The sequence below is a fragment of the Lingula anatina genome, chromosome 8 (assembly GCF_051362555.1).
Source record: "Lingula anatina isolate TDL-2025a chromosome 8, LinAna3.0, whole genome shotgun sequence".
In the NCBI taxonomy this organism is placed as follows: Eukaryota; Metazoa; Brachiopoda; class Lingulata; order Lingulida; family Lingulidae; genus Lingula; species Lingula anatina.
In genome coordinates, this window is record NC_141774.1 from 1,017,855 (window position 1) to 1,039,815 (window position 21,961).

At 37.9% G+C, this 21,961-nt stretch overlaps 3 protein-coding genes across 8 annotated transcripts in view; 2 read left to right on the top strand and 1 right to left on the bottom strand.

Moving 5' to 3' along the window:
- LOC106154966 (arf-GAP with SH3 domain, ANK repeat and PH domain-containing protein 2) overlaps window positions 1-5,702 on the top strand; it is a 29,168-nt gene extending 23,466 nt beyond the window's left edge. For 2 of the 5 annotated variants that reach the window (XM_087018983.1, XM_087018985.1), the window contains exons 21-25: window positions 672-800; window positions 1,755-1,911; window positions 2,416-2,647; window positions 3,066-3,197; window positions 3,386-5,702. In XM_087018983.1, coding sequence (XP_086875109.1) covers window positions 672-800; window positions 1,755-1,911; window positions 2,416-2,647; window positions 3,066-3,197; window positions 3,386-3,472 — 737 coding nt within the window. In that variant the 3' untranslated portion in view covers window positions 3,473-5,702. The remainder of the gene's footprint in view (window positions 1-671; window positions 801-1,754; window positions 1,912-2,415; window positions 2,648-3,065; window positions 3,198-3,385) is intronic. The other 3 variants (XM_087018984.1, XM_087018986.1, XM_087018987.1) reach the window with 3 other exon arrangements.
- Window positions 5,703-6,057: 355 nt separating this feature from the next.
- On the bottom strand, window positions 6,058-11,392 carry LOC106167304 (ras-related protein Rab-20-like). The gene is made up of 5 exons (XM_013546048.3): window positions 11,226-11,392; window positions 9,535-9,631; window positions 9,185-9,241; window positions 8,617-8,729; window positions 6,058-7,574 (listed from the first exon to the last, which is right to left on the bottom strand). The coding sequence occupies exons 1-5, from the start codon at window positions 11,252-11,254 to the stop codon at window positions 7,223-7,225; spliced, it is 648 nt and encodes a 215-aa protein (XP_013401502.1). The 5' UTR covers window positions 11,255-11,392; the 3' UTR covers window positions 6,058-7,222.
- Window positions 11,383-21,525, top strand: LOC106154970 (uS5 assembly chaperone PDCD2L-like). 2 transcript variants are annotated; one of them, XR_015335665.1, is made up of 7 exons: window positions 11,383-11,604; window positions 11,901-12,064; window positions 13,329-14,198; window positions 14,692-14,850; window positions 15,216-15,367; window positions 17,256-19,184; window positions 19,421-21,525. XR_015335665.1 is itself a non-coding variant. In XM_013529542.2 (6 exons), exons 1-6 carry the CDS (start codon window positions 11,515-11,517, stop codon window positions 17,384-17,386), a joined length of 1,566 nt encoding a protein of 521 aa, XP_013384996.2. In that variant the 5' UTR covers window positions 11,383-11,514; the 3' UTR covers window positions 17,387-21,525. The 2 variants fall into 2 exon arrangements, 1 of the variants encoding a protein (XP_013384996.2); XM_013529542.2 differs by having other exon boundaries at window positions 17,256-21,525.
- The last annotated feature ends 436 nt before the right edge of the window (window positions 21,526-21,961 follow it).

Below are 21,961 nucleotides of genomic sequence, written 5' to 3' on the forward strand. Positions count from 1 at the left end.
AAAATTATTATAATTAATATAATTCTCTTTCTTATGGCACATGTTGAAATCATTCTTTTACAATACATTTTAGCCGGGGTATATACTGTTTTCAATATATTTAATGTATAGTACAACAATGAATTAACTTTAAAAAATAATGTACATTATCAATATGGTAAATGTAAACCATTGAGGGGCATTATTAACCAACACACTGCCCTCTTCTCCCCCAGCACAATGATGATACTGACCACATCTCAACTAATGCAATCATCATCATTGTGTTTCCCTCCCCAGCACAATGATGATACTAACCACATCTCAACTAATACAATCATCATCATTGTGTTTCCCTCCCCAGCACAATGATGATACTGACCACATCTCAACTAACACAATCATCATCATTGTGTTTCCCTCCCCAGCACAATGATAATACTAACCACATCTCAACTAATGCAATCATCATCATTGTGTTTCCCTCCCCAGCACAATGATGATACTAACCACATCTCAACTAATACAATCATCATCATTGTGTTTCCCTCCCCAGCACAATGATGATACTGACCACATCTCAACTAACACAATCATCATCATTGTGTTTCCCTCCCCAGCACAATGATGATACTGACCACGTCTCAGCTAACGCAATCATCGTCATTGTGTTTCCCTCGTCTTCCTTCCAGGCCTGACTTTCTCCTCCAATGCCCCCCTCGCTTCTGTCTCAGTGGGGTTGGCTGGGAAGAAAAAAGCCCCCGCCCCTCTTCCCCCAGGGGTGGGGAGTGGTCACACCCGTATGGTCTCTGATCCCAGTGGTAAGTTGCTGTTTCTAAATGTGCATGAACTTAATATTATTGCATGTGGAGATGTCTTATCATGTTATTATTATTATTATTATTTTAATCTTAAAAGATTTACATAACTGATTCTTTGAAAAACTTGAAGGATTATATTCTCAAACCAAAGTACAGATGATATATAATGTGCATGGTTGTGGTACAATATAATGTATAATCTGTTAGAAGGTGGTTTAACATAGACACTTGTTTCTATTACTTAATCAACATTTTCTTAATACAGTCCTTTACCCCCCCCTCCTCACCCCCCAAAAAGAGAAAAAAATCAACCACAAACCAACCAATCACTCAATAAATGAATGATAGTCATAACTAGCACATTTTTGAAAATGTCTTTTCACGATTTAAACAAGGATCTGAAGAATTAAAGATTTATGGAAACAATAAGCATGAAAAAGAAATTAAATTTCCTGATCTAGATATTTATTGATTTGTGCTCAGTTTGTTTCATATTATTGACGTGCAAGTAGTGAATGTGCATGTGTGTGTGCGTGCGTGCAGGTGCGTGTGAATATTTGTGTGTGATGTCCAACAGGCCCAAGTGCAAGAGAATACAGATATCAAATTCTGTTTTATGTTTCTGTGATATATAATTTACACTATCAAAACAGTGAGTAGGTATTATAAACAACAGTCTTGGCGTACATCAACTACATACCTTAGAGAATGGTGAAGCTTAGGAACCATTCCCACAGATATTTTGGAACGATCTATCTCCCTGGGGGGTCTCACTAAATTGCTATCAACATAACTGGTTTAATGACAGACATGTATGCTGCTAGAGCTGATAGCAATTTAGCGTGAACCCCCAGGGAGTTAGGTTGATCCAGATGGATCGATCTAAGTATGGGAACCCAGTCTAACATGGAACTGTTGGTAATAACACATGACCTTTATTTTCTCCTTCCTCAGGTATAAACCTGGATCAGGTTAACCGTGCCCGCGTCCCGTCAGACCCCTCCATGCCACCGCCATTACCCATGAAGAACAAGGATAAGATTCAGGCGCCGCCTGGTGGTAAACTGGTGCTACCGCCACCTCTGCAGTTCAGGAACCAGACTGGCGCAGTGTAAGTTAGACAATGGCCTCAGTCAATAGGTGACTAACTAGTGCAGGGGTCAACTGTGGCGACCCACTACAAAGCTTGCCATTTAATCCACTAATAGACACTGAATAGATATCCCATGGGAAAGTATTCAAGTGGGTCAGCCATATTTGACCCTCGGACTAGTTAGTCCCTATTCTGAATAGGGCCAATGTAGATATATGTGACACAGAGTAAGACATGGACAATGGCGGTTCTCAAACTCAAAATTAATGTAGTAAAATACACACAGGTCTTCATGAGCATTTTATTATTCCAACCTGCTTATTGTCTTTGTTAAAGAGATGATGAAAAAACAGTTGAAGTATAGTTTGTATGTAAGTGTGAAAATGCGGTTGACAAATTACATGCACATGCATGTCAGCGCATGCATGCACGCATTCACACACACACACACACACACACACACACACACTTCCCCCAACACAATTCCTGCCTTATTTTTACTTGAACTTAATTTCATCTCAGCAGCAGCAACAGCGGTAAAAAGTCGCGGACATCCAGTGCCTCAAGCGATAAGCCAGTTCCAGCGCCAAGAAGAAGTACTATAGGTGGCGCTCCGGTGTTCTCCCAGCCCGAGGCCGTCAAAGCTGCCAGCAGTATGGAACGTCTTTCCAACGGGAGATCCAGCGAGAGTCTGGACTCCACGGACTCGGCAGCGGGCGGGGGTCTTCAGCCGCACCCCACCCCCAGGACTAAGGTAACGAGTCCTTACTGCCACCTACACTCACAGTATTTCTGCTAGTGGTCAGGAAGTGGCAGATTTGGGGGAGGGCGTCAAGGGGGAGAATTTTAACTAGCTGAATTATGGTTCTAAACAATACCAAAAATTTTCGGGGCTTTTTGGTGGGCCCCAAACACCATGCCAAGGGTGGAGGGTCGGCTTTGCATCCGAGGACCCCCCTCCCCCTTCAAATAATCCTGGATCCTCTCCTGTCACGGGGCTGGAAGATAATATTTTTGTTTGCTCACCATTTATTGTTGAATTTTTAGTGTCAGTATTTTATTATTATTATTTTGTTTTGGCAATTACTTTGTTCTCAGGCTTTATTCTAAATATTTCATCATCAGGAGGTGTGGATTGATCTCACTTCTTGTTTTTTTCTCCTTTCCTGTAGAAAAAAATGTCTTTGAGGAGACAAAGGAAATGCAGGGCATTGTACGATTGTGATGCTGATAATGACGATGAATTGTCTTTCAAAGAGGGAGAAATTATCATACTACTTAGAGAGGAGGATGAGGATTGGTGGGTAAGTACACGGATTTTCATTGGTTGTTTGTGTGAGAATTCTTACATATATGAAAAAAATATAAAAGGTTTGTTTGTAAGTGTTAACAATATACGTTTTATTAGATGCACATAAAGAGCTTTTTTAAACATTTTTCCTTCTGTGTCATCGCGTGCCATTGTCATTTTCAATTTCATTGTCAATTTCAGGAAGGAGAGGTAGATGGAGAACCACATCGAAAAGGACTCTTTCCAGCCTCTTTTGTGGAAAGAGTTGTAGAGGATTCTGGGGGATAGAGGGCAGTGTCTCAACTAACGCAATCCTGGAACTCCTAACACAATCTTCACAACCTCACTGTGGGCGTGACATTCCCAAAGTCACCTCTTCCTGGTATTGTGTAGGCAAAATAAGGACCCTAAGGTGTCCAGCTCAGCAGTAGGGCTGTTCAGAGACTTCATATGATGTCATTCAGAGCAGAGTGGTTCTGGATAAACAAAGAGATGATAGACAGCACCAGAGCTTCCCCACATTTCTTTGCTTGAAAGAATGTTCTCTCAAAGGGATTTATATTTATTTGTTCTCGACAGTGAAAATGATATTATATTTTTTGAAGCTGGAGGAAGCGGTCTGTTGTTGTGTATAGGTACATTTATTGAATGTGACAGTGTCTGATATAGAAATGATATAGAAATGATCTGTACATAATTGTCCTTACGTACTAGTGTTGGGAGACTGTATAAAGATGACTTTCTCCCATGATTGACAGTGACATGTTATTTAGGACAAAGACAAATATCAATTTTTTTTGTCTTTTGTCCGATAATGATACTGCAAAATATGAATTTGCAGTGTTTTAAAGCCTTTTGAATAATATGACATTATTTTAGCATGAAGCCAATATTTGCTACATTTGATGTATGATACTTAGTTTCAGCTGAGAATAAAAGGGAGATGCAACGGAAAGAATGATGGCAAATTAGTGTAAAAAAATAATAAGTTGATATTAAAATGTTATAGAAAATAATGAAAAATCAGATCACTATGTATTTTGTGTTGTTATAAGTTACAGTTCTACACTGTACATTATGTATTGAAAACATTAGTTTCTTCATTCCTTCAGGACCAAATAAGTTTTGAAATTTTGTATAGATTATAGTTGATAGCAGTGAGGAGGTTCCAGGTAGAAGAAGTGGGTGTTCCAGTTTACTTGGTTGTCATGGTTTTATTCTTCCATATATATTATATTGAGTTATAAGACATTCCAAACTTTGAATCATTTCCTCATTAGTCTCCAGTGAAAGGCTTACAAATATAGCAAAGACTTCATCTTTTTAATGGGCAAAAATTATTGATCCTTCAGTTATATAATTATATTTCTATTTAGCCTCTGTGGTGCATAGAATAGAACTATAGGGTGGCTTGCCTTTCAATATTATTGCTGCCACTCAATAGGAATGTTGTAATTTAAAGAATTTATGACTTAAAAATACAGCATCTGTAAAATTCAATTTTCCCCCATTTACAAGATGGAGTCATTGCCGCAAGTGATGGCGTTCAATGACAGGACAAATATTGAAAATATGCATGCTCAGAATACATTTTAAAAATTTCCCAGTGCTTCCTCTTCCTTCCTTCCTAGTTGAGAAAAAGAAGTGGCCTTCTATGTTATTGACAGCTGCTTTTGTGTTACATATATTTTGCCTTTTGTCAGAAAGTGACGTCTTGCAGGTAATGCTTGACCAGTAGTGCCACCTCTTGCAATGTCTCGCAAGTAATACTTTTGTAAAATACTTTCTATGTACTTGAAAATCTTGGCAAATATTGACAAATATTATTCTTTGGAGGAAATAATTGAATCTTTAATGTTCTCAAAATAACCTGAAGTCTTACTTTGTATCTCAACTTATAAAACCTAGCTCACTCACTAAAGCATTACTCTGTGGAGTGAATCAAATCTTTAAATGCAGAAATGGTGTTAGTAAGTCCATTTCAGTAAAACAGTTGCTCAGTGTATTGGTATTATATCATACCTTCAGAAGAGTTCTTAATCTCTTGATGCTAATGTTACTGATGGTAAAACAACAAACAGGAAAGGGAATTGGCACTTGAATTGCTTTACCTTGAGAGCAATGGAGGTTTTACCTTGAGAAGAGCAGACTGTGGTTAAAGGTCAAGGGGATGCCATTTTCATTTTTGGTTATTCCCCCACATTTGTGTCTGTGTCTGAATATTATAATTTAAATATGACAAATATATTTTGGTGAATATTATTGATAATTGTCTTCTTGCACGTAATAATTATTCCAGGTACTTATTTGAGATTTTAATAATGAATTATTAGTAATGAGTGTATGTAGACTCAAGTGGTGTCAAAGAACAGGAATTATGTGTTAAATTTTACATAATGTACCAATATACCTAATCTCGGAGTCAAAACAGCAGTTTTTATTTCATATGTACCATATAAGTCTATGTTTCAGTTGGGAGGATAAGAAGTACCTTAAAATAAAACAATACTTAAATAAAGCATGCTTGTTACACGTTGTATTATGAAGTATTTTTTTAAGAGAGTCCATTAGACTGGTGTCACAGCTACCACAATCTACTGTCACACCTAACACAATCATTTGTCACAGCTACCACACTTCTGTCACACCTAACACAATCATTTGTCACAGCTACCACACTTCTGTCACACCTAACACAATCATTTGTCACAGCTACCACACTTCTGTCACACCTAACACAATCATTTGTCACAGCTACCACACTTATGTCACACCTAACACAATCATTTGTCACAGCTACCACACTTGTCAAATCTTAAATACTTGTCACAATCAACTGTCACATCCAACAATCTACTGTCATTGCTACGAAATAAATCTAGAACCTTTTATTAAAGACATATACATTGGCATGTGTGCCCATATCACAATTTGTTTGTAAAATTACTTGCATAATTGATAAAAAAATCCATATAAACAGATAAACTGTAAGTTGGACAATATGGAATTGATAGTTGATAAAAATAAGCTACCCTTGGTAATACTTACTTGGTTTTCCTTGACTTTATATTTCAGCAAGTTCTAAACCAAGGGAAATGTGAGAATACTATACATTTAACAACAATGCTGATATTTTGTCATTTGAGCAGTACTTAGCACAAAAAAGTGATCACTTTTGATTAAGCTTTAATCAAAAATACTTTGTTTAATAAATTGTATATTAAAAAATGTGCTCAAAATCATTGTCATGAGGAAAATTGTTGACCATTTTTCAGAATTGATCAAGATGCCTATAGGATGGATTAGGAGGTGAGGGCACGCCCGGGGGGGAGGGGGGGGTGATTTACTTATTACCATCAGCATCTCTGACAGGGGTGGATCCAGAGATATTTTCTAACAGTCTTCCAATTTCTCTTTGTTGATCCATCCTCCATTTCTGAAAATCTTCCGGTAGAAAAATAAGATACCCACAAACTTTAAAGTCTGACTGTCTTCCGGAAGACCTAGAAGGTGGCCTCAATCCACCCCTGTCTGGGAGAGTACTTAATATGCAAGCATGCTAAGTGAAGCACACTTCTTCTGCCTTTGCCAATTGTACAGCATTTCAATGCATATAGGCTGAAACAGCAGGTAACATGCTTGTGTCCACATAAAAATACTTAACTAATCTCTTCCTTTTTACATTTTCTTTAAACTACAAATGTAAGGCTTCGTATTGTTCATTTCTCTGGAGTGTCAGTCATCAATACATGGTACTGATAAAAAGACTCCTTGAACAGCAAATAACACAGTTCAAAATACACTGGGCAGAAAAATTTAACCTATAAATTAATTGTATGGCGAGTCTGCCACTTCCGTTGTAAAATGCCTCCTGCTCCTTGTGTGAATATTTTTGGCAGCTACCGTTTAGTCTTCTAAAATAAAGTGACAAATGATCAAATTATATGCAGTATGTATATGCACATAATATGCACATATACACTTCTCTAAAAATAACATAATTCTAAATTTACAGGAGGTGCATCCGTTTTCTTCTTTTCACGTTTTGCAGCAACTTTTCTTATTTTCCGCAGAGCTGACATTTTCCAAGTCAAGATCAACTGAGCTTGAAGTCCGTTTTTTACGCTCCTCGCCCTCGGGCAAACAGTGCTCAAATATGTACTCAAACAACCGTTTCACGTTCTGTCCGCTGAGACTGGATGTCTCAAAATAGGGTATCACAGGTTTGTCATCCTTTGGAGGCAAATGCTGATTGATTTCGCGTGCAAATGCAAGCACCTGCTGGCTTGTGACGGCGCGTGTTGATGGTGACACGAGGTCAGCTTTCGTTGCTACAACAACATGGAGACAGTCTTTCTCAGCTGCCTCCAGGAGTGGAACAAATCTCTCTCTGAAATACACAAATAGTCAATTATCTACTTATTAATATAGTGTATAATAATAATAATAATAATAATAATAATAAAAGTTGCCTTAAAGTCTTACATATACTGCATATGTTTTCTGGTGCTATGTTTCTGTCCTGTGATCAAGTTACTAGCAAATTTCCACCAGCACTGTCTTTGTTCCATTTTGTGTATAAAGTGACAAAGCTATGAGTAAATATATATCTCATGTTGAAGTTTTGAGAAACAGCTTAAGTGTCAAACACTGAGGCAATTACACCTTGGAAAGCAGCTACGGTGTTCAGGCCATGTCTCTCAGATGGAAGACGAGGATGTCTTAGGCAGGTTTTTTGGTAGTTATCTCACATATGTTGTGTTGACTGAGCATATATAAGTACTGTGTACTAGTACTTGAGTTGTGGTCTGAATGCTTTTATGGTTATTTTTTTTTTGTACTCAGGCCTACCCAACTACCAGACTCGGCACATAAGGATCCTGAATTAACCGGTATACCGGACCACACTACCCGTTTTCAAGGTGTGTGTCAGATCGCATTTCGGAGTATCAGTCAGAACACCAACAGGATGAGCCCACGGTCGTCCTACAAAATTTGTTCTGGGTATGATACTCCGAAATGTGATCTGACACACACCTTGAAAACGGGTAGTGTGGTCCAGTATACCGGTTAATTCAGGATCCTTATGTGCTGAGTCTGGTAGTTGGGTAGGCCTGGTACTGTGATACAGTTGTTAGAATACATGTATTACTTTGTGCCAACCTTGTCTGGATCTGGGGTGGATTGAGGCTGTCTTCTGGGTCTTCCAGAAGACAGTCAGATTTTCAAGTTTACATTACAATTTTTCTGCTGGAATACGGTTAAAATGAGAGAACAGATCAACAAAGACAATTTGGAAGACTGTGAGAAAATAGCTCTCGATCCCCCCTGTGGATGATTTTTGGCATAAAGATATGATCTATACTTGTAGAAACATATTTTGATCTGTGAATATTTTGAGTTGTGTGACTGTTTGTTCTGTTGTATTCTACCTCAAAGCCTGGAATGACTGCTGGGAGCAAGGATCAAAGGCTAAGATGGCCGCCGACGCACCACGACAGTAGAAAGAGCTGAGACCAGAAAACCTCTCTTCTCCCGCAGTGTCCTGGAGACGCAATAATATCAGAGGTCAAAGGTCACAGAGGTCACAGGTCACAGAGGTCACAGAGGTCAGGTGATGTGAAATAGAAAGTTTGTTAGATTTCAGAAGAGGTTTTACTGTAGACAAATGAAACCCTGATGATATACACTTACTACAGCTTAGGGTAATAACATCTACATAATATGATTTTAATAAGAACTTTTGAATGTTTCATATTTCACAACATTACATGAATTTAACAGATATATATTTAAAAACTATTTTCAATAAAAAAATTAAAAAGTCATCTCTGCATATAACAGTTCTGTAAATGTCTGGCATTTCAATTCTAAAATAAATTTTCCATAGGAACATTTTTTATTATAAAAACCAAAAAGAACTATAGCTGGTTTGTAGCCTATGAAAGTGAAGCTCCACAAGTTGTACAGAATTATTTTGTGCAAAAAAGGGTCAATTACCCATAATGCAACATTATAGTTTCCCCATTGTTTCAAATAAAACGATGCACCTAGAGTCTGAAAAATAAACAGATATTTGCAAGGAACAAATTTAGGTTAAAAATACAGATTATTTTTATAATCGGATAACTTTAAAAGTTGGCTGATGATATACATACTTATAAATGCTACAGAGGTGCAGAAGTGAAAGTGAAAGCTGATTATGAATTTAAAATAGCTCACTGCACCAAATGCTATGTCAATGATCTATGACACATCAGTTTTAATATTATGAAAATTATGGAAACAAGATACATTATAATAAACAAAACGTTGACAAGTGTATGTGTGTGTATGAACACTGTCCTTACTGTAGATGTATCAGGATCAAATGTTCCTTCAATGTACCGTCGTATAAGACATGTCTTCCCGATACTCGCCTCCCCGACGATTACCACCTTCAGGTCACTAAAACAGGTCAAACAACAAATTATAATCTTTATGGAGATATGGCATACCCCGAGGGTAGAAATTATACATATATATACTAGTATAAGTATTATTTAAATCACAAATCAAAGGAAGCCTGGTCATTTTGGCCCTGTTACACACTATTACTTGTCGCTCTCGCCTCCCTGGGGAGGATACAGTCCGGCTGCCGTATTAGGCGCCCACAGCTACTAAATGTACCATTTCTCCACTGCCAGACCAGTCCCCTACTTCAACCCCTATATTTATAGATAGAAATATTCAGGTGGAAAACTAATGATATTTCTTAATGTTTCTTATCTGGATGAACAGTTGACTTATATGTGCGTTTTGGGATATCTGTAGTAGGTATGATTACACTGGAGCTGGGCATGTCCATCTCACTACCCCTCACTAGCCTCCCACACACGTGTGGTAGAAAGGAGCCAAGGAATAATTACTAAGAGGCGTGTGACAAGCGGGGAGGTTTAAGCAGTCTTTCTTTCATGTAGGGTCTGCCCTATTTGATCCTTGGGTCATTTGATACTTGGATTTTCTACTCTGAATGGCCTCAATAATAAACTCAACCACAACTGCACTTGTTCTGATATATGTAACAAATAATCAAAACATTTTTTATCTAAATAAATAGAGATGTATAGATATACCAGCATGGCATTTAGTAACACAAAGAGATACAGGTACTTGTAGCTAATAAAGGGAGATAGGATTGAGAGATTAACTGTTATCATATCTGCGGTGTTCTGGATTATATTCAGTGTTTCAGTCAATAATTTTGATGGCCAGATACCGTTATCTGATAGCGGTGCCTGCTTTGCCTGCAATCTGTGCATGTATAGATGTTAAATGGCAGAAGGCATGGGACTGTCACGAGGGGATCATCAAATACAGGACATTATTGCCCTGTGGAAGCACAGTCATCTTTTCTTTTTTTTTTTTCAACTGTAATTTTAATGTGTGGCCCTGTTACAACATTTAACGCTTAACTCAATGTAGAGTTAATAATAATAATAATAATAATAATAATAATAATAATATAGCAGTTCATTAATTCATTTATTAATTAAGGAATTGTGTAAGTAAAAAATCAATTCAAAATTTAATTTAAATTTATCAATTCTTACGATAAATCATTCAACTTCTGGTGTTCCCTCGATTAACATGTTCATATTATGACTATACAAACATTTTAAAACTCTTCATAATATTAACATGGTGTAAACTAATGCATCAGGTACTTTCAAACATATGAAATATTGGAGCGTTTGTTAAGAGTTCAGATTCAAAATTTGTACGGGGGAGGGGGGTTGTACCAGCCGATGGGACTGGGGGGGGGGGGGGGGAGCATGGAGACAGGGTTGCCGTTTACGTGGAGGGGGGTAATTTTGAAGTCGAAACATAAAATCCAAGGCGAACATAAGTGATTCTTTGGGCTCATATAATTGAACAATCTGATTTATCTGGGGTTAAAATTCAATAAATAATCACAGCAAACTGATTCATCGTCAGATGCGCTCACTGTCTCTGTCTCGGGACAGGATGTAAACAAACTGGAGTCGCCGCCCATACTTACGCTTTCTTCTTCTTTGCCGTATTTGACATAATGTGGAGACAGGTATATCAATTCCTATATTCCCTCTAGTCCTTTGACGTACTTTCCGGCCTGAAATAAAACTTTGAGCGCTACTAAAATCCCTGATCAGGTTTATTGTGCCGAATCCACCGCCCCACAATCCACCGCGTTGACCTAATTCCAGCACCGGAAGCACATGGCTTTGGAGGACGTCAACAAACCACCCCAGAACTGGTCGTGTGATGAGAGTTATTATATTGTGGTGCTTTGATCAGGCTGTTTAGGCGAGATGGAGACGGTGCTGCTAGGAGTTTGTGACGAGGAGGTAGGGGAGGATGATGTCACGGACTGGAAAACAAACAAGTTTGGTGGGAATCCTGTGAGTTCTTAAGAAAAAATACCCCTCTCTCTCTCTCTCTCTCTCTCAAGACTAAGTAAAGCCTTGAGCAGTGAAATATCTCTTTACCACTCAGAGAAACGTTTTTATCATGATCATATCATTATAAAAGATAAACTTATAAAACTTGATTTCACTCAGTTGTGTATTTATATATATATATAGTACTGTACCAATGATCGAATCCCTTTTATATATCGATCCCAGCTCTGTGCCAGCGCTTGTATTTTAATTTTAATTATAATTTTAATTATTATTAAAACATTGTCATATTTCAGGATTTCCCCAGCAATGTCGAGCCCCCAACCCCAGTGTGTGAGCTCTGTGGCAAGAGGCTCTTGTTGATAACCCAGCTCTACTGCCCTCTACAGGGCTCTCTGTACCACAGAACTGTGTACATATTTGGCTGTGTTACCAAGAAATGCTGGAACAGGTCTGAGAGGTACTGTATGTGTTTCTTTTTGGGGGAAATACCTGACCCGACAAGGGATCAAACCAAAGATGTTGTCCTGGCTAACTACTGCTGAGCAAGCTGTGTAGCTGTTGAGCTCAGGTCTATCCCGGCCAGTCACTAAACTACTGTAGTGCTCTCCCTAGATGACAAAAGAGGGAGTCCACTGCTTCTTACACTGCTACCACCACTGAATTATTATTATTTTTTTTTTTTTGGGGGGGGGGGAATACCTGACTTGACCAAGGTTCGGCCTGGGACAGTTCCTTACCTGCGAGTGCTCTACTAGTGAGCCCCTGGTCTGCACTGGCCAGTCACTGTACACTTAGTACTAATATACAAAGGGACCCCAACACTTAAGTTGTTGTGACAGCAGGATTGTGTGTAGTGTATCACATTTATATCATTGCTCATGAGCTACCAAACTCTCTTCAGTGGAACTTAGTTACGGTAGCAATAGTCTGAAGGTTCAATAGTCTGAATGTTCATTGGTCCGAATGTTCACTGTAGAACCTTCAGACCAATGAACCCTTGGTTAAAAAATAGATAAAAATGATACCACTTTTCAGACAAATGAACCTTCAGACCAGTGAATCTTCGGACTGTTGAGACGCCCCCGTTAGTGGGAGTGTGGGAGAAATTCTGATCATGCATTCATACTGTACATGTAATAAATAAGCGTAAAACCCAGAGCAATATGATAGTTGCACTTTATTTTATTTACATGCTCGCGTGTAATTTAATATGCTCCAGTATATTCAGAGAAACAAAGCGAAATACAAATGCAATCCTCCTATTATTTGAAGTGCCAGTTATGGTATACGTAAGTCAGTTACAACTACCAGTACACGTCTTCCACTGTATGTGACATACAAATGGTCATTGTATCTCATCTGTGCTTGGCTGTGATTACACTCTCATGTGTGGCATACAGTATACAACTCATGTGGTTACGAGTTGTTACAGTAAGTATACCAAGCAGACAAACAACATTGATTCACCGTTGAATCAACGTTAATTTTGGTGGATCAACATTGAATCAACGTAGAATCAATGTTGTTTGCCTGCTGGGTAATTTCATTCAGTTATTGGTTATCTGTATGCTATTACTGAATAATCTATTACTATTCTTGTATGTTGCATACAGCTCATGTTGTAACTAGTATTGTAGGAATTGGTTCCATTCTACTATAATAATACTGTTATTGGTTGCCTGTATGCTGTTGTTGTATAATGTGTTTGTCCTTTTTTCCAGCTGGAAAGTGCTCAGAGTTCAACAGTTAGACAATGGTGCAAGTGAACCACACCAGGCAAACACCACCAGTGATCAGGATGTTTCCAAGGAGACTGTTGTCATGGCTACCACAGATTGGTGTGATGATGCAGATGACTGGGGTGTTGCCAAGGTAACTGGTACCATGGCAACCACAGATTGGTGTGATGATGTAGATGACTGGGGCACATCCCATAATACTTACACTGATAGTGTTGTATCTACCCCACCAAACATTGAAAAGGATTTGAATAAAAACACTCCCAACCTTAACACAGAGGCTGAATCAGATGAATTAGCTAGTAACATGAAAACTTTACATCTGCAGGCATCACCTTCAGAGTCCAACAGGTCATATGCGTCTGTTGCCAGGGCAACCAGCCCAGCAATGGTTGCTATGGAGACAGATCCAGCAGACTCTGTTGATAGTGGGGTGGACTCTGTCCAGTGTATTGCTGAAGAATTCCCTGCTGTTGACTGGGATAGCGTACTGTCTGTGCTTGCCACTGGGAACACCACTGGGAACACCACCCGGAACACCACTGGGAGAACCACAGGTCAAAGCACGGGTCAAATCACGAGTCAACTGACCTCAGGTCAACTTACCTCAGGTCAAATGACCCTTACCCATGGAACTGCAACTGGTGTCGGGGGAGTGACCAAAGATACTGCTGACTCTTCACCACGAATCTGCTTCAAACCATATTATGTTAATGTATTTGAGGAGAATGAGGTCAAGGTCAGTGCCAGTAACCTTGACAGTGACCTTGACCACATTCAGCAGCTCCTGAAGGCCTACAGCAGTCAGGAGGGGGTCAGCGTGGATGCCATGATGGACGACGGTGATGACTGGTGATTGATTGCTTTTATGAAAACAAATTCATTCTTCTGATATGTTTTACATATTCTTTTATTATGGAGGGGAATGGATGCGATGGAATTCAGTGAGACTGCTGGGCTTAGTTGTTTTCAAGATAATTGGTGTTTTAAAGGAGAGGCAAAATTGTTAATTACTAGAAGCTAGGCACATGCATGCAGTACTGCTAGTACTGTAGATCCCTATAAGCAAAAAGCATAATAGTGTATATATAACAGTGTATGAAATGGCCGCACCCCGAGGCTGGTAACTTTCACGCCGGGCGGGTAAGATTTACAAATTATTAAGGTTCTTTGCCTTTCAGAGTTACCTGCTCGGCGGTCTGGCTAGTAATTTCCTCTAATTTCATACACTGTATATAATATACAGAGGTATACTGTTATCAAAAGAAGATTAGATACAAGGTGATATGCTGGTTTTGTACATCATTTCCTTATTAGTGATCAACTTCAAACATTGATTTTGCAGCTCAGCCAAGGTATCTGGTAGGAAGGTGAAGGTCACTGGTGGCAAGGTGAAGGTCACAGAAAGTGGGGATGGGTATGAAAAGGTGGTGGCAAGACATGGAGATGTGATATTTGAAAAGTTCAAGAAGAGAATTTTTCTCTGTCCACAACAGTGTATAAGGTATTTCATGAAATATTACCCAAGGTAGTAAGGTTGTTTGGCAGTAATAAATATACTATTTTCCCCCTTTGTTTTATTATTTTTATTATTTTTATTATTATTATTATTATTGTAATTGTTATTACAGTTGATACTTTTATCTGATAAGATGAACCATCTTGAAACAAAATCTTGATATTTCTCTCAGTATTATTATTTTTTTTATTTGAACTATAGCAAAGAGTAGCTACATTTTCTTTTGTCCATCTGATAAATTATGCTTTTATAGATGACCGTCTTTCTATTTTTTTTTTTTTTTTCATTTTTAAAACAATGTATATATGCTTGGTAACCCATTGTGTGATATTAAATTTTGTTATATTTAGGTACCAGTGGGCAGGGGAACCTCTCTACATCAGCCAGGCATGGGGCTCGTCTTGGAAGTGTCCTCCATGCCAGTCTTGTGGAAGCCCCCGCGTATTTGAATTGCAGCTGTTGCCAACTTTAGTCAATGTGCTTAGTATTGGAACAAATAAAGGTACCATTTTTTTTTAAGGAATGTAGCTGTAAGTTGAAAAATACTGTGAGTAAAAAAAAAATGTCTTACCTGTATTCTTATACTTTTCTCAAAAGTCCAGTATAAAATTTACTTGAAAATTTTAATTAAATAGCCAATTTATCTAAAGCTTTTTAAATGGCAAATATTGATGATTGATGTCAGTTAATGACAATCAGACATTTTCAAAAGTTTCTTTCCTTTTACTCCGTTAATTGTAATGGCGGTAAGATGTGGAAGATTAAATCAACTCGGTTGTAATGTAAAAAATTAGGTTTGAAGAATTGACATGTTCCAAACTTCCAGCATAAGAGCAATGTTTTAGCTGACGCACCTAACACAATGAAATATCCTCACGTGAAGAGAACGGGAACTGCGCTCGTTTTAGAAAAACGGCAATTTTTGTTTAACAGACATATATTGTTTTATTGTTTTGAGTTGGTTGCATATTTGCAAATTGATTTGTTATTATTTTAGTCAGTTTCTAAGAATATGTAGTACCTTAAATGTGATCATGTTGACTTAGTGTTTTGTAGCCCTAGAGGAAGGAGGAGAGCGAGGGGGGGGGCATGGATCTGCTTATGCTGGACAGTCTTGCTTGGTTTTATTCAAAACTCTCATCCATATTGGGATTTACGGCCCTTCAGAAACTTAAAGGTGCACTCTCACGAGATTTACCAGCCAAAAATGGATTTTCTCGGAAAAATACGCAATTTTCTCCTACTCAGCAACCATTTATTTATCCCTCTCTGCAATTAGCTCCGACCTTTTACAGTAAACTTTGTAAAGGTTGATTTGAACGTAAAATGACTGGCCAGTCATTATAACAGAAACCATTAACTTATAAGCTCCAATGGAAATATTAATTTTTAAGGTATATTTAAAGTCATAATAACTCTTCGTTTTGGCCAAAAATTGGATTTTCCTCGAGTAAACGGCAATTTTCCCGTACTTACCAATGGTCAACGACCCCATTCCTGCATTCAAAGTTAGTCCAGGGTTTTTTCCTAAACGTCAGCCCTCTCTGACATTGCATAGTCACGTGATATCGAGCGATATTTTCTGGTGATCTACTTAAAACCGCGGGAAAAGCAGACAACAACAACACTTTATATAATAAAGTAATATAAGATTCATAAGATATATTCGTCTTATTGCTCAAAATGCATTTTTATCTACAATGTGTGCAGTTCTTGGCTTTTCGTTTTCCGACGCACTGTACAAAAACTCGCAACTTACGTCTGAGGATTGCATCATGTACCTCCTCTCATATGGCGCTTTATGTTATTTTGGTCTCGAATGAACTCATTGTTAAATTTTACGATCCTCGGGGTGGAACATGATGTAACCCAGGGGCAATGCTTTTGGCACTGTGACACCCTAACGTCAATGGCAACGGATGCCTTGACGACCGATAAGAAAGGAATCGAAAGCCCTATTGACAAGCACAGACTTAAGTTTTACTACAATGACAGCCGTTTTAGTGGTAAAATACAATATAGTATATTTTCATGCGTTGTTTACAATGTATATCTTGTGGAATTTTGAATCTCAAAGGAAGAGTTATTATTGCTTTAAGGTTTTATAAGAAGCGGTGGGTGGTTAAAATAAGCACTTTGGAGTCAGAGGAGAATTTCATCAGCTGTGTTAAGTTGTAAGAATGATGTGATTTTTTTCTTCAGTGTACAGCTAATATTGAGATAGTTTTTACTTCCAATATTTCGATGTCTATCAGGTGAATAGCCTCTATTCAGGAGATATGCTTGCAGTGTTCTTTGAAAGCAACTTAGATCTACCAGTATTCATAAATGCCAATCAAATTACCGTCTCTCCTGTAATACATCATTATTTTCATTTTTTTTTCATTCAGAGACCTCTGTAGAGTTCGGAACTGTGCTGGTTTTCACGTGCAAGAAAGCGTGTTGGAGTAACAACGACGTGGCGGTACAGGAAGCAGTACATGTGCAAGCTGACCCCGATAGCGATTTGTTCAGACACTGACCGTGACACAGATAACAGCAGCGAATGCCTTTGGTCCCAATCAGAATACGGGACCAACTAGTCCGAGGGTCAAATATGGTCGACCCACTTGAATACTTACCAATGGGATATCTATTCAGTGTCTGTTAGCGGATTAGACGGCAAGCTTTGTTGTGAGTCGCCGTATTTGACCCTTGGACTTGTTAGTCCCCTATTTTGAATTAGTCCAGGAAATTGGTGAAAAATTGTGCATTTTTTACCTACAAGCATGAAATTTGGCACACTTATGGACAATAAAATTCTAAGCAAATTTGGATATATGGGCATGTCTGAAAATTCCAAAATGGCCGTCAAATCCAATATGGCCACCAAAATACCTTTTCAAATTAAAACTTCAAGTACATAGTCTTCTAATGACTTAAAATATCATATAAAGGTTAGAAAACACCATGGTATGAATCCTTCAGGTGTATTAAATCCAAAATGGCCGCCAAAAGTAAAAAAAGCAGACCATTTATTCAAGATATCCATTTGAATGGGGAATTCATCAAGCACTTAAAACTACAAGCATAAAATTTGGCAGGTTTGTGGAAAATGAAATTCTGAGCAAGTTTGGATGTATGGGCATATCCGAAAATTTAAAAATGGCCTTCAAATCCAAGATGGCCTCCAAAAATACGGCTTCTAATTAAAACTTCAAGTATATAGTCTTTTAAGGGTGTAAATATCATACCAAGGTTAAAAAACACTACGGTATGAATTCAGAATCAACATTTGCTTTTTTAGGTGTATTAAATCCAAAATGGCCGCCAATAGTAAAAAGCACTCTACTAATCCAAGATATCCAGCAGAGTGGTTAATTCATCAAAAACTACAAGCATGGCATTTGGTACAGTTGTAAAACAGGATTCCAAGCACTTTTGGATGTATGAGCATGTCTAAAAATTTCAATATATGGCCCCCAAATCCAATATAGCCGACACAAATACCTGTTCAAATTAAAACTTCAAGTATATATAATCCTATAATAACTTAAGATAACATTTTATGGTTAGACAAGACTATGGTATGCATGAAGTATCAATATTTGATTCTTTAAGTGTATAGAAATCCAAAATGGCCTCCAAAAATAAGAAAAACAGGCCACTCACAGAATGAAGCATCAAGCATGAAAATTGGCTCAATTGTACAGAACAGGATTCTAAGCAATTTGTTATATAGGGACATGTCTGAATATTCTAATATGGCCACTAAAACCCTTTTAAAGTAAAAAAAGACTACTATATAATCTGACTGACAACAGTCTTTACTCTTTTTTGGTTTTTCGCTCCTTTAGTTACATTTAGACCCAAATGACCATAAAAAATGGAACAGGACTCCTTTTGGTCTAGTTGTGACACCACATGCAGCAATTCTATAAATGTCAAGGATATGAAAATGTCAAGGTATTTTCACAAATAAGTTTCAAATTAACGAAAGTTATTTTATCAGGTAAGTGTTGCACATTTTATGGGCGGTCAACCTTTTACTTTAGTAAATGGACAATATCTCAACAGAGGATAACAGCTAGCTACACCGAAATTTCTACTTATTTGGTTAAATAATTTTCATTCATTAATGTGTGCCTAGCTTTACTAGTAGTTGTGCTTCCCTCAGCCTTCCCAGTATTTCCTTAAAGCTAAAGCTTCTACATGTAATCCACTTTCCCCAACAAAATACCAAGAGGCATTGGTCGTTTTTAACACCAGAAAGCATCAGTTTACATGCATGAGGGTCAATAGGAATATGAAAGTGTGGTAGGGCATAGTAGTAGATGTAGGTTACTAGCTATAGTGTGAACCCTTATAGGACCAGTCTTCCAATGCTTCTGACTCAGTTTACATGCATGACGGTCCATAGGAATATGAAAGTGTGGTAGGGCATAGTAGTAGATGTAGGTTACTAGCTATAGTGTGAACCCTTATAGGACCAGTCTTCCAATGCTTCTGACTCAGTTTACATGCATGACGGTCCATAGGAAAATGAAAGTGTGGAAGGGCATATTAGTAGATGTAGGTTACTAGTGTGAACCCTTATAGCACCAGTCTTCCAATGCTTCTGACTCCCCTCACCACAGTTATCAACCGCACACATAACTACAAACAGATGTGGTAGGAGCTACCTGGTAGATTTTGTAAGCTGGGTAAGTGAATACACCTCATGGCTTCATTCTGGATTGTCCCACAGAGACAATGATGCCGGAAATCTCATGAATTTTTACCTTTCAAAGTCCATATTGCACTAATTTCTTGGTGTAATCCTCAGAATACATCGTTTTTTGAAGTTTTGTATGTATTAACTGTCTGGAGGATTTTAATTCTTTTATTTTCATGTTCAGTTTTTTGAAAGTATAAGTTTGTAACTAAACAAGTTGCCAAATGATCAAATGAAAACCAAAGTTTGGTGCCTATCAGTGCTTCTTTTTTAGTGCACGAAGTGTGAAGTCTGCAATGCAACTCTTGGATACAGCACGTATCAACACCTGCCCTCTGTTTGGGGTACAGGTATTTCTTTGCTCATAAATTTTCACTAAATTCTCGGTAGCCATTACTGCGAATGTACTAAAGCCAATTTTTTAAATAAGAAGCTTTTCTAATTTACTTTTGAAGCACAAGATAACATCAGAACATTATGGAGTGCAAATGTGCCCCGCTTTTAGTACTTTACCAATGAAAAACACCAAATTGTTGAGACCTGTATGTTTGATTAGCTGTCATTTTTGTTATATTTATGAGCATTTGATGAAGCGGCATGCACTGATCTAGCTGAAGAATCATAACCAACAGACAAAATTGGTACACCCCAAGTTTTTTATATTTGCCTCTTTAAGGCTAACGCCCCATTTCCATAGATTAGATCGACCTACTTTAGATCGACCTAACTCCCTGGGGGTTCACACTAAATAGCTGTCAGCCGGGCGGACACGAAAGTTAATTACCACTTGCAGCTTGTAGTAGGCGGGGACGGACACTTAAGGGGGATTATCTGACAGTAATCTGGTGAGACTCCCCGCGGTGATAGATCGATCTAAAGTTGTGGGAATAGACCCTAAGTTATTCTGGTGTTTCTTTCACATTTTATGGATTTTGCACGATACTTTTTTTCTTAGAAAGGGGGAGTCACTCATGAGTGCCATATAAGAAGATTGCTAACTGGGAATTGATCTAAATGAGAATCCAGAGCAAAAAGTCAAACTTCTTATGTTGGTTTATCAAAAGAAGGACTGTTTTCAGTACATAATAAATGTATCACGCTTGATGGTTTTTTAAAAACTCTGTAGAATAGCTCCTGCACAGGTAGGAATATGCTGATTATACAGGTAGTTTGCAAAGCCCACATGCCTATTCACGAGTGATTACAATTCAATAGTTGTGGTCTGCTGACTTTTGGAGACCATTTAAGTGGCAGATACTGATACTTCATTCATACAATGGTATTTTCTAACCATTAAATGATATTTTTATAAAAGACTATACAAATAACTTTCACCTTGAAAGGGTATTTTGGGGGCAATATTGAAATTGGCTGCCATATTGGAATTTTCAGACATGCCCCTATATCCAACGTTGCTTAGAATCATGTTCTACATAACTGTGCCAATTTTTATGCTTGTAATTGTAAGTGCTTGATGATTTTACAAAACTGCTGCATATTTTGCGTAAGTAAACTGCTTATTTTACTTTTGGAGGCCATTTTGGAAATCTATACACCTGTAGAAGCGGATATTGATAATTCATTCATAGCATGATGTTTTCCAGCTATAAAATGATATTCTAAACCATTTTAGGACTATATATTAGATGTTTTAATTTAAAAGAGTATTTGTGGCGGCCATATTGGATTTGGCGACCATACTGGAATTTTCAGACATGCCCATATATCCAAAAAAGCTTAGAATTCCATTATCTACAACTGTGGCAAATTTCATGCTTGTAGGTAAAAAACGCACAATTCACCCTTTTTTCTGCACCAATTTCTTGGACTAAATGGGGCCTATGATGCTTTTTATCTAGATATTTATTTATGAAAGACAAACTCTGTTATAACGATATGACCTGTGTTACCTGTTGCACCCTGATGTTCATAATTCAGCTGCTCATGAAATAAAGTGCTCAACCCAGTTATCGTGGTTCGTTAAATTTTACGATCCTCGGGGTGGAACATGATGCACCCCAGGGGCAATGCCTTAGGCACTGTTGCCAAGGTAACAAGACCTTAGACGCTGTTGCCAAGGTGAAAACCTTGGTGATGCTTCGACCCTTCACTAGGGATTCTGTGCTGTGCCGAAAGATTCCATAAAGTGTTCATCTTGACATGTTTGAAATGTTTCTTTTCAAAACAACAATCAGCTTCATCCTTCCGATACATTAAAACCTTTTCTCAGATTAAATTGGACCTTCGATTGCATTGATTGAGTTTGTGTTGCGTTTATTACTAGTCATTACAGTTAAGATTTTTTTTCAATTAAAAGAGATACCGCAGTCGTATGAACCCAATGATAACCATATTTTTCGTTAGTGTGGCACGCTATTTACTGAGAAGACTACTGCAGCTGGT

Excerpts from the sequence above, each read along its gene's own strand:
- LOC106154970 (XM_013529542.2), top strand. The coding sequence starts at position 11,515 with ATGGAGACGGTGCTGCTAGGAGTTTGTGACGAGGAGGTAGGGGAGGAT. Across the intron at positions 12,065-13,328 it reads TGCTGGAACAGGTCTGAGAG|CTGGAAAGTGCTCAGAGTTC; the intron begins GTACTGTATGTG and ends CCTTTTTTCCAG. Across the intron at positions 15,368-17,255 it reads TAGTATTGGAACAAATAAAG|AGACCTCTGTAGAGTTCGGA; the intron begins GTACCATTTTTT and ends TTTTTCATTCAG.
- LOC106167304 (XM_013546048.3), bottom strand. The coding sequence starts at position 11,254 with ATGTCAAATACGGCAAAGAAGAAGAAAGC. Across the intron at positions 9,242-9,534 it reads TTGATCCTGATACATCTACA|ACTCTAGGTGCATCGTTTTA; the intron begins GTAAGGACAGTG and ends TTTATTTTTCAG. Across the intron at positions 8,730-9,184 it reads ACTATAATGTTGCATTATGG|GACACTGCGGGAGAAGAGAG; the intron begins GTAATTGACCCT and ends TTGCGTCTCCAG.